The sequence below is a fragment of the Vombatus ursinus genome, unplaced genomic scaffold, assembly GCF_900497805.2.
Source record: "Vombatus ursinus unplaced genomic scaffold, bare-nosed wombat genome assembly UNPS02000582.1, whole genome shotgun sequence".
In the NCBI taxonomy this organism is placed as follows: domain Eukaryota; kingdom Metazoa; phylum Chordata; class Mammalia; order Diprotodontia; family Vombatidae; genus Vombatus; species Vombatus ursinus.
Genome location: NW_020940360.1, coordinates 14,122,448 through 14,134,640, shown reverse-complemented (window position 1 = coordinate 14,134,640; position 12,193 = coordinate 14,122,448). Strand labels below are relative to the sequence as shown.

General features: G+C 41.3%; 1 protein-coding gene and 1 pseudogene across 4 annotated transcripts in view; one reads left to right on the top strand and one right to left on the bottom strand.

Annotated features, from left to right (window-relative positions):
• Window positions 1-3,293: 3,293 nt before the first annotated feature.
• On the bottom strand, window positions 3,294-4,709 carry LOC114037448 (annotated as a pseudogene).
• Window positions 4,710-8,818: 4,109 nt separating this feature from the next.
• Window positions 8,819-12,193, top strand: part of MAP3K7 (mitogen-activated protein kinase kinase kinase 7) — an 80,990-nt gene continuing 77,615 nt past the window's right edge. For 3 of the 4 annotated variants that reach the window (XM_027855127.1, XM_027855117.1, XM_027855099.1), the window contains exon 1: window positions 8,820-9,113. In XM_027855127.1, coding sequence (XP_027710928.1) covers window positions 8,994-9,113 — 120 coding nt within the window. In that variant the 5' untranslated portion in view covers window positions 8,820-8,993. Of the gene's footprint in view, window positions 9,114-12,193 lie in introns of all 4 variants that reach the window. The other variant, XM_027855108.1, reaches the window with a different exon arrangement.

Here is a 12,193-nt window from a genome sequence, read left to right as displayed (position 1 = left end):
AGTCACTTAATAAATACTTATTGATTTTCTGATTGATTCCAATGATTCCTTCTAATGTTTCCCAGAAGCTTCCTCCTCTTTTTCTTTGCACAAATACTTAAAGTGTTAAAAGTATTAAAGTATTTTACAGTTAAATCAGGGATTGGAGGCAACTAGATGGTGCAGTAGAAAGAGCACCATCCCTAGAGTCAAGAGGACCCAAGTTCAAAGCAGGCCTCAGACACTTGACACTTACTAGCTGTGTGAGCCTAGGCAAGTCATTTAACCCCAACAGCCTCATCAAAAAGCAACAAAAAAAAAAGTCAGGGATTGAACCCAGAACCTAGGAATTCTAAGTAAATTTTCTAGTCTATAAGTTAGAACCCTCCTCCAAGTCTTTCAAGTCACTTCGTCTTGGGAAGTAGAACCAAAGACACATTATACTGAAATTTCTTAACCCTCTGCCAAACCCCAATCATGAAATACCCCTAAGAAAGTGACATTGGAGTTCCATTTTCACATTCTTTTTTTTTTCAATTTCATATATTTATGACTATAAGGGGCCCTAGAGGTCTCTAGTTCAATTCTTCATTTTATATATGTGGAAACTGAAGACAAAAATGTTAAGTGACTTGCCCAAAGTCACCCAGTAAGTAGCAGAACCAGGTTTCAAACCCTAGTCCTCTGATCCCCATATCCAGTACTCTTTCTACTGTTCCATGCTACTCCCAAAGAATGTAAACAATGAAGGACTTCCTAAATTCTTTCCTCAAAGTGATCAGTTCACCAGCACAATATGGTACATGTCTAGAAAGCAGGGTCTTCAAAAAGGATCAGAAAACTTGACACGATAGAAATGTTGAACGCAAAACATTTAATTTGGAATATCTTTGTGAATGATGACTAATTAGACATCTGCAATAACATCACTGGTGATCTGGTACCTGTTATGTACCAATCCCTAGGATACTCTCTTCTTTCTTCAAGGACTTCAGTGCTTGGCTGTGAACTTCAGTGCCTTTGTCTATTCTACCACTCCTGGCCTCATACTAACTTACTTCAACATATATATTGATAAGCTCTCAAACAACCTAACTTCCCAGTTCCTCTACTTACTCGTTTTCCATGATTTACTCTTCCATTTCACGTCAGTCACACAGATATGGTTGTACCACTGATCTTGTCATCACTTACAAGCATTCCAAGTTGCGTTAAAATTGTATCTTGTTCTGGTCCCCCGCCCCACGCCCTTCTAGTTAGTATAGTAAATTTATAAGTAGCCAGTATAAAATAAAAATAGCAGGAAGTAAGATTGCAAGGGCAAACCTGGAAGTCATTTACAGACTGTCCCATAGGTAAAAAGAACATAATGGTTACTTGCAAGTTGTCTCACAAATTAAGCAAAAACCACATCCTGAGACTATGTGCTAAATCAAGGAAAGCCAGCTCTAGGTGTTACTGTAAGGGCCTGTTGGTCCTGCTAACTGCCCATGGTCTGTAAGCCTCAGATAAACTCCAGACATCCACAGTAAGACCAGCAGAACACCAAATGTTACTGATAACTTTGAGCTGATGTGGATGTTAGTGAAGTAACCTCAAGGTGGCACAGATAAGGGTTAATCTGTCCCTCACCCAAACCCTATAAAAATGAGATCCTTAACTCCTGCCCCCAAGCACTCTTCCAACCCTTAAGGGTTTAAGCTGCTCAAGTGCTCCCAACTCCAATCCACCATTACCTGACTCTCCCCCTCCCAATTTTCTTCCCTATGATGCCTGCCTTCCTCTACAACCTTATTACCACATGCCTCTGAACCTGAAAAGTCATTCATCTCTGTGCTTTCTGTGCCATTTGCCCCGGTACCCTCTGCACCTTATTAAAGTGTGATTGAAGCATTTGCTGCCATTATGGCCTTTCCCAAAGAGTATCCAAAGAACTGGGCGTACCTACCCCACCCCAGCTTGACCCAGAGGGACCCTCCTGTGGCCCTATTGTCTTATTCCATAAATTAATTAGCACTTCACAAGTTAATTAACTCTGAAATTCTTTTATCTGATTCTGATTATCATTCCACCTTTCCCTCCGTCTTATGACTCCTATCCCTGTTCTTTGTCCTCACCCTCTACCCCTCAAGTTCTTTTCCAGGCTATCATCCCTACACTGGTTACATGCTCCTTCCTTCATTTATTCAATTCTTCTATGAACCAGTTCAACTCTACATTATTGTCCATACTGAAGTCCCTTGCTCCCTTATCCTATACCAATGATGTCTTACAAAGGCCCAACATCGGATTACTCTCACCACCTGCTGCCTTTGCTCCTATTTACATGCTCTTGGAGAGAGCTGGAGAAAAATGCAAAATCAAGCTGACTGGATTAGCTACAAATTCATGTTCCACAAGCTCAACTATGTCTTCATTGCAGTAAAGCAATCCTTTTATAGGTCCCTTATCAATTCACTATCCCACTCACCACAACAGCTTTTCCAGGTCTTTTAACATACTTCCTTAAACTTTCCATGGTATTCTCTCTTCCCACCCTTTTGGCTGAGAACCTTAGCTCATACTTCACTGAAAAAAAAATTATATCATGTTCTAAGAGCTCCCTTTTCTCTCTTCATTTCACATTCAAATGCCTTCCCTTTACCCCTCTCTCACACAAAGAGGTAGCCTTTACTTTGACAAGGCTAACTCCTCCATGTGTACCTTTGATCCTATTCTATCCCCTCTCCTCCAGCAGCTTGCCCCTCTATCAACCCTTCATCTCACCTATCTTCAACTTCTCTGTAATGGATGCTTTCCCGCTGCCTAACAAATATGCCCATGTCTTTCCCCCTTCTTGACCCATTCTCTTGACCCATTCATCTCTGCTAGCCATTGTCCTTTATCATCACTAAACTCTTTTTAGAAAGCTTTCTACCATTATAACTCCACCTCCTCTCCTCTTGCTCTCTCTTAAACTCTCTATAGTCTGATTTTTTACTTCATCATTCAGCTGAAATTGCTCTCTCCAAGATACCCATGATCTCATCAATATTCTTTTATTTTAAAACAGGTGGCAACACTAAGCTCAATTCCATTCTGCCAATGTACAAACTACAAATGCTTGCTTAGCAGCTGAGAGGTAATCTTGAAAAGCGTATTTGAAAAGTGAATAAAAATCCATATAAAACAAATATTCAAATAGTTTCCATAGGAACACAGATAAGTGTGACTCCAACTCTTAGTCTTCCATATTATTGTATTTGTGCCAATCCTATTCTTAAAACATATTTAAAAACTCAAGCAGGAATTAAGTTAATGGCCCCCAAAATGCTCTAATTCAAGCTAAATTTGCAATTAATAGCTATAAACAGCATCTGTACATTAATATTAGCTGAAGTGCAAGTTGTTGAGTGATATTCCATTCTAATTTTCCAAGAACAAGACAACGTCAGTGCTACTATCCTGATCCTCTACTTCTGTTGGAAAACCTTGGTTCTTGCTTTGTTGCATGTATTTCCATTCTGTCCCAGATATCACATAATAGATAGTGTGTTTCAAGAATCCACTGAAAGTAGAAGTAGCAGCAACAATATAAGAACCCATGTCTTCACACAGCATCCAATCTCCTACATGCATTTCTGCTAAACCACCATGTTTAACAATTTGATCAAGGTCATCACATGTTGGTCCCCACATGCTAGAAAAGTAATACTTCTCATCTGGTTTGGGTCTCTTTTGTAGAATAGGTTTAATATGTGCATGATCTAATAAGGATGAAATTAAATGATCCACATAATCCAGCATTTGGTCGTTTGCCTCATCATCAACAGAACCTGTCTGGTGCTTTAATACAAGTTTCTTGGCAATGATGTTGACTGCAAGAATGACAGCTAATGCAACATAGTATCTGCCTGGTTCAGGTATGATTCTCACCCCAGAGTCAGAAGGAAAATACTTGTCCAATGCTGGACTGATTACACTTGAGATCTCTTCAAACTTAAGCTTTACATGTTCAGGACCAGGAAAGTCACCACCAATAACAAGAAGATACATATTGAAATCAAATTCTACCCCCATATCAAAGATACATCAGGGATCAGAAACTGCTTGGACAAAGGTTTCTGGATCAGTACAACTACTTCCCATGTGGAAACTGACTCCAATAACATCAATATTCGGTTCCTTTGCCCACTCAAGGAGCAGCCTGCTAGTTTTGAGAGTGGCACCAAATTTTAACACTTAGATGACAGACAGCTTTGGAGTCATCAGTGGCAATCCTCAAAACCAGCTTTGCCTTTGGATGAGCTCTGGTAATTTTCATTAGTTCTACTTCACTATCAAAAGCTATCATTTGTACTCCATTGTTGGCAGCATATTTAATTTGTGATACCTGTTTGCATGGATTTGCATAGATCATCCTCTCTGGAGGCACCCCAAGACTCTGTACTAATTGTGTTTCAGTCTCACTAGCACAATCAAATCCTGCTCATACAGCAGCGTCTTCACTATAGCTCTGCTATCGTCACATTTAACAGCACAAAAAGGAGTTACTCAAGGAAGAGCTTTGTACCATCTCAGATGTTTCTTTCGGATGTCACCAAGGTCAGCAACATAGAAGGCAACTTTGTCATCAGAAGAAATTTCATTAATTTGGTCTGGAATATCCTTAGCAATAAAACCTTCATCAAGGAAATTGAAGTTAAATTCATCATTGCTGAAGCTGTTCATGGTTTCTTGATGTTCCTCTAAAGTGAAATAAAATGGAAAACTAGGAGATGGAATTTAAAGACAAGCTATTTCCAGCTTTACACTGAAGGTGGTTCTCCAGGAAGACAAAGTCCTGTCAAATACAAGGCTATGATTGTGACTTTGATGCAGCCCTTGCACTGGAAATTCTCTTAAAGGGCATGGATGGAGTGGGCAGACCCAATAATCTCTTAATTGCCTCCCTTAGACTGTGAGCTCCTTGAGAGAATGGACTAGTTTTTTTGGGTTTGTTTTGGGTTTAGTTTTTTGCCCTTCTTCGTAATCCCAGTGGTTAACCCAGTGCCTGGCACACAGCAGGCAATTAATAAACACTAGGTGAGTCACTATTATAGCTAATTTTGTGTGTACCATATCCCTTGATTAGATTGTAAGCCCAATTAGGACAGGGACTATAACTTACTTTTAATCCTTGTATCTCTTCCAAGGCCTAGCACAATGAGTAAGACTTTAATACAAGTTTGCTGGAGAGCCCGGGGACACCCACTGTTATCGGACACAACTTGGCTAAAGATCTAGCAAATGGGACCGAGGAGAACCAACATTATCATGACATTTTAGAGAGAGAGTATCCAAGAATGGAGGGAGATCAATGTCATACTGCAGAGAGGTGAAGAAGGACAAAAATTGAGAAAGACCATTACATTTGGCCATTGAGAGATCATTAATTACTTTGGAGCGAACATTTTTGGTTGCATGGTGACGTTGGAAACCAGACTGCAGTTAAGAGGATAAGAAAGGAAGTAGAGATGGCCACAAAAAGGAAAGATATATAGGATGATAGCTAGTGAGGACGAACAGAGCAAGTGAGGGTATTTAGAGGACGGAACAACCTGGGCATGTTTGGAGTCAGTAAGGAAGCATCCAGTAGACAGGAAGTGATTGAATATTTATATAAGTACATGAGAGAAAAGCAAAACATTATTTTAAGTTTCGGAGGTAGGGGTTGGAGATTAGGAAAGGGTTCTTGGAAGAAATGGCTAACCAACTAAGGCTTAAAGGATTTGGGAAGATTTTCATGCATTCCAGATATAGAGCACAGAGATGGAAACGTACAGAACTTTCATGGGAAATAACACGTAACAGTTTGGCAGCAGCATTGAGTACATAAAGAAAAGGTGGAATGACAAGGTCAAACCAGATCATAAAGGTCCTTGAAATATGAAGAGCAGGGATCACGGGGAAGCTTGACATGGAGAACATGGAATGGAACACGTGGTCTTAATTCTGGGTCACAGAATAAAAGAAGAGAGGAAAGCAAATGGAAACTGAATTATAAGATGGGCTAGAGCTTTTGTTTTATGAGGCCTATATTGCATGTAGCCTTATAACTATTATAGTTACTTGAGTTTTAAGAGAAGAAAAAACTGTGTAAAAGTACCAAACTGGGTCCTCATTGAAGTATGGTAACCTTGTGTTTTCTAAGGGCTATGCAAGTGAAATACAAGGTCTGTGTTTGTCCAAGGACCACCTGAGCTAAGTGTGTTGTGAAAGCACCTGGCATACCAATGTTATAGGGTAAGATCAAATGTATCATATTAAGCATCATAATTTAAAAATTTAAATGTTGTTATATGCCAAGAATTCATAGTTTTGTGATTTTAGATCTTGGCAGGAACCCAAGAGAGTATCTAGTTCAACTCCTTCAACTTCCTTTTACACATGATGAACCTGAAATGAGAAGTTAAGTGACTTGTCCAAGGTCACATGAGAAATACATAGCAGTCTACATTTAAACCTAAATCATCTAACACAAAATCCAAAACTCTTTCCAGTACCCAAAGCTATTTCCACTGCTAACTCAGACATCTGCTGGCTGTGTGACCCTGGGCAAGTTATTTAAGCCTCTCTGTGCCCCAGTTTTCTTAATCATGAAAGAAATACTACTTGTAGTATCTGCCTCATATATAGGACAGTAAGGCAAGGGTTTGATTATGCCTGGAGAAATAGGTCAGATCTGAAATTGCCTCCCCAGCAAATAAGCAGAGGAATTGAGGTCTTCTAATTTGTATGGCACAGAGAACAATCTGAGACTTCTTTTGATGTCCCAAAGGCATCTTGAACTCCACATATCCAAACCAGAATTCATTATCTTTACCCCCACACTCCACCCAGTTTGCCAGATTTACAACCTTAGGGTCATCCTCTACTCCACTCTCACTCATCTCACATATTCAATGTTATCAAATCTTGGTTTTTACTATTTATCTCTCCTGTGTGTCTCCTGCTCTCCATTCACACATAGCCACTACCCCAGTTTAAGCCCTTATCACCTGCCTGTATTATTATGATAACCTCCTAATTGGTCTCCTTCACACCGTCTTATCTCTTCCCACTCAAATCCATACTCTACTTATTTGCCAAAATGATTTTCCTAAAGTGCAAGTCTATCATGTCATTCCCCTCCCCATTCAATAAATTCCAGTGGCTTCCTATTAGCTCCAAGATCAAATATAAAGTCTTTTTTTGGGGGGGGGGCAGTTAAATTCCTACCCTTCCAATCTTTCTAATCTCCTCCACTTTAAATACTGCTATACCAGCCAACTGAACGCCCTCTCTCCTCACCTTTGCCTCCTAGAATGCCCAGCTTCTTTCAAGCATCCCGCCCCCTCCTTCGGGTCTCAGCAGTTAGATCTTTCTCTTCTTTTACCCTCCAATCTAAAGCTTACGTGTATTGTGTGTACCTATTTATTTACACGTCTCCTTATTAGAATGTAAGCTGGAGGGCAGGGAGTTTTTCCCGTACTTTGTATCCTCAGCTCTTAGCATAGTGCTTGACACCTAGAACGCCTAATAATAATAATGATTTATATAGAGCTTACAATGTGCCAAGCGCTTTACAATTATCCTCATTTGAGCCTCAATACATTCCTGTGAAGAAGGTGCTATTATCCCCATTTTACAGAAACTGAAGCAAACGGGTTAATAATTTGTCCACGGTCCCACTACTAGTGTCTGAGGTTAGAACTCTGGTTTTCTTTACTCTAGGACAGCTAAACAGTAGTGCAGAACACTAGGCGTGGCGTCAAGACCTTAGTTCAAATCTGTGTTCTCAGACACTTACTAGCTGTGTGACTGTGGGTAAGTCACTTAATCCTGTTGCCTCGGTCTCCTCATCTACAAAAGGAGCACAAGGAAATGGCAAGCCACTCCAGTACCTTTGCCAAGAAAACCCCAAATGGAGTCACGAAGAGTCGTAAACGACTGAACAACTTCTTGGCTCCAGGCACTTCGCCATGCAGCCGATAGTTGAGGGACTGACTGGTTTCTCTTGGGAGAGGATCACTCAAAACTGGTAAGAACTGAGGAAGTATATTTGCTGACAGTGAAGGAGCCTGAAGCCCCGACTCCACTATTCCCATTATTGACTCCCTGGGCACAGAAGCACTGGCATAGGGTTACTTTGCATCTGACGTTGTTAGCCACAGGGCAGATGGTCAATAAAATTGTCAGTCGGTTTTACTACTTCTTTCACAGGTCATTAAGTGGAGGAAACACATTCTGTGCTCCCAGGAGCCACAGCTCGAATTTCGGTGGGAGGTCAGGGCGGGACATGCATGTTTATGGGGATGAGTCCAGCAATTCGCAGCCCGGAGGAAAGACCTCGGCTTCCTTCCCTCCGCCGCTGCGCCCTACACACACAGGGCGCTCCAGGGGCGGGATTAGGAATTTTCTTCCCAAATTAGGGAGCGAAAAAGACAGGTGGTGGTCAGTTCAACTGAGGAGGGTCAGGTTCCACTACCCAAGACTTTCCCGCTTTGCCCAAGGAAACACACCACGACCGTTCCCCGGCGGACCTGCCAGCCAAGAGCAACACATATGTTCGCGCTTTTTACTCCGGTCGGCACCCCAGCTCTCGCGGGATCTCCCATCTAGAGAAGCGGGTCTGCGGCCCAACACTCGCGACGCTTACTCTGAAGGTCCAGGCTAGAACTGCCCCGTTCCTTTTCTTTCACTGCTCCCAGGATACAGTGCGCCGAGACCGCAAAGCAAAGTCTTGCAGCCCAGACCCGCGGCTGCCCCTTCTTCCTGTTCCAGAGCGGAACCGGAAGATCAGGAGGCGGGTCCTCCCCTCCCCGACCGGAAAACGCAATCGAGCCCGAGCCGGGACTCGGCCTCGGTCGCTACCCCGTCTACTGCTCCCCGGGCCTCCGGGTCCCCGGACTGTTGGTGTCCGGGCTGAAGGTCGGTCCGGACGACGGAGGACGCAGACCTCCGGACTGTCGGGGCGGCCTCCTGACGGGGCCCCCCGGCTGCCGAGAGGGATCATGTCTACTGCCTCCGCTGCCTCCTCCTCCTCCTCCTCTTCGGCGGGTGAGATGATCGAGACCCCCTCGCAGGTCCTCAACTTCGAAGAAATCGACTATAAGGAGATCGAGGTGGAAGAGGTGAGTGCCGAGCCCTTTGTCCCTCCCTGACCGCCCTAGACGAAACTCCGTGGGTCTAGCCGGACTCCGCGGCTGAGGCTGGAGCTGCAGCAGAGGGGCCAGGGAAGGGGGGTGGGGGGTGGGAGGGAGTCTGGGGCCGTTGGGTCTTCCCCACTTTCCTCCGCTTCGGGGAGAGCCTGCCCTTTTCCCTTCACCGCATAAGTTTGGCCACAGTACCTCATTGCTTTATGTCGTGATACTAGGGAATAGCAGGGTCCGTAACCGGCTTTCCTGAACGAGACTTAGTTTCCCTCTCTGTAAAGAATACCCTCGAGGAATGTGGTCAGAAGGACCTACAGCTGCTGGCTGGTTTCCAATTCCGCTGCTCCCAGAGCCCCAATTCTAATAAAGATCCAGTTGAAACTTAGTGCTGTATTCGCAAAGTAGTAGTAACCAGTTAGATCATATGATTTCTAGCTGAAAGGGACCCTGAGGTTATCTAGCCCGACCTTTTCACTTTACAGATGCGGAAACTGAGGCCCAGAGAAATGTTCAGTGACTTTTCCAGAGTCATACTTACTGGTGGTGAAATAGCAGTGCTGGCTGGAGCTTGCGCCAGACTCGCCTTTGACTCCAAATTTGAGAGGATAGGTTGGAAGTCAGCTATTAGGATGCTAGGTTTCGAGACTGAAGTTACCCTGAAGCTCATCTCAGTTAAGTCCCTTATTTTATGAATGAGTATAAAGGGAGAGCCTGAGCAACGATGGCTGCACTATGAACTGAGGAGAAAAGTGGTAGGAGATAATGCAGGGGTAGAATCTACACGATTTGGATCGAGAAGGAAGAATCAGAAATGACTGAGGTTACCAGCAGAATGGTGGTGCCTTTGATAGAAAACTTCGGGTTAGGGGGAAAGAGATTGGGTGTTGGGGTTTTTAACTACATTTGTTAGAAAGTAAACTTTTAAATTAGCTCTCTACATTTGAAATGTTTACTCATTATTTGACTGAAAAGTAATTTAATCTTTCTGAGCCTCTTTCCAGCTCTGTAAACTAAGAGAGTTAAACTACAGAAATTCTAAAGTCCCTTTAATTAGGCTCTTTGATTTTTACAAAAATCGTGTTGACACTGCACAAATGAATCTGTTGTGTAGAGTGAGGCTTTGTTATCTTAAATCAAACTGTGATCCTTGAATGTGAATATGTAAAAGAAACATATAAAATTGAGGATTGCTAAAATTAAAGATTAAGATGGTTTTCATGTATTATTCACATCAGTGATCCTTTCATGTATGCAATCTGTAGGGTGCCAAAAACAGCACAAAGTTATGCAAACATGCATACTGTAGATCTGATCTAGAATTTTTTTAAAAAGTTAACCAAGTTATTGTTAGGAAACCTGAATCCATCCCTTAATAACAATTCTACTTCAGTTTTTCCTTCTAGAGTGTAATAAAGTTAATTCTTTGGTTTTTGTCTAGCTCGGTGATAGAGGTGTGATTGAGATTATAATATATGTTAAATAAATGCAACTTAGAAGTGAAATAAGAACAGGTACATATTTTGCTTACCTGTCTGCACTAGTTGAAAGACTTTTTTTTTCCTTGCCAGGAGTTCCTCCGAGTACTGAAATAATAAGTTCAGACCAAAACAACAAATTATGCATAAAGAAAAGATTAAAAGAGAAATTTGTGGAAAGTTTTAAGGAAATTGACATTAGCAGTCAACTAAACAGCTTTAAAAAATTTTAGACACTTACTGAATACTCTTCTTGAAAAGAGTACTACCTCTAAAATTAGAGGTTCTACTCTGGCTTCAAGCCCTTTTTCTACCTGTGTAGCCTTAGGCTAAGTCGATTAACCTCCCTGAACCTCAGTTTCTTCATCTGTAGAATAAATATGTTGAGCTAGATGGCCTCTAAGGTCCCCTTCCAGCTCTAAACGTGTAATCTTTTGATTCTCTCATATTAGAAGTATTTTAAAGAACCACATATTAAGCTGACATGTTTCTAGTTCTTAAAGTACATATTCAGCTTTTAAACTTTACAATACTTTTTCTATAATGGCAATTACTAATAGTATACCAAAGTTTATTTTATCATATATGGAAGAATTTCTTTTCTCCATTTTTTGTGTGTGAACAACTTAGTGAAGATACCCTAGTCCAATTCTCTCATGTTATAACAAAACTGATCAAGTTGTTATTTACCTGAGGTCATACAGACAAGAAAAGAATCTTACTTTGTGAACAAAGCATAATGAAAATATTTTATAATTTGTATTGATTATTAAAACCCAGAGAACCCTTGAGAAGAAATAGCATGACTCCATTGTTATTTCAAAGGAATTTCTTTCTTGAAACAAAAGTCAGTCCATCTTTTTTACCTCACTGGGGCCCACAGTCTTACACTTTTGGTAACAAAAGTTATGTGTCATATATAAAAATTGTAATTTTTTCCTTTAAAATTTTGCAGCAGCAAACTGGTGTATCTGTGGATCAGGGTTTGTGTAAAAGTCATAGTATGTAAGAAGCAGAGCTAGGATTTGAACCCAGATCTTAGGACTCTAACTCTTGTATTCTATCTGCATCACAGAATTTGTGATTAGACCTCCACAGAAAGGAGAAAAATTAATAGACTAATTCATAAGAGTTATTCCATTCCTACTTTGTGTGCAGAAGACTGTACTGGAATTACAAGGCTTGGCTTTTATTAATAAAGTGGTTTATATTCTAGTTGAGGAAATAAAATACTTATGTGAGAAACAATTGCTGGAGATGTGCAGAACAAAACCTCACAAAATCTTGGAGTTGGAAGAGATCAGAGATCATCTACTCTAATTCATAACTGAATAGGAATCCCCTCTACCACAGTCCTAACAAATGAATGACCATCCAATCTCTGCTTGAAGACTCTATGTAAACTTTAAGTGAATGCCTGTCACCTAAGGCAGTCAATGACATGTCAGTCCTAAAAGTTTTCAAGTCCTTAGAAAACTCTCATGCCTTTCCTATGACTTCCTTATCTCAGTGATCAACTACAAGTGAATATAATACAAACCAAATATTTCTGTGTTGAATAGGTTCCTCATCACAATTCATTAC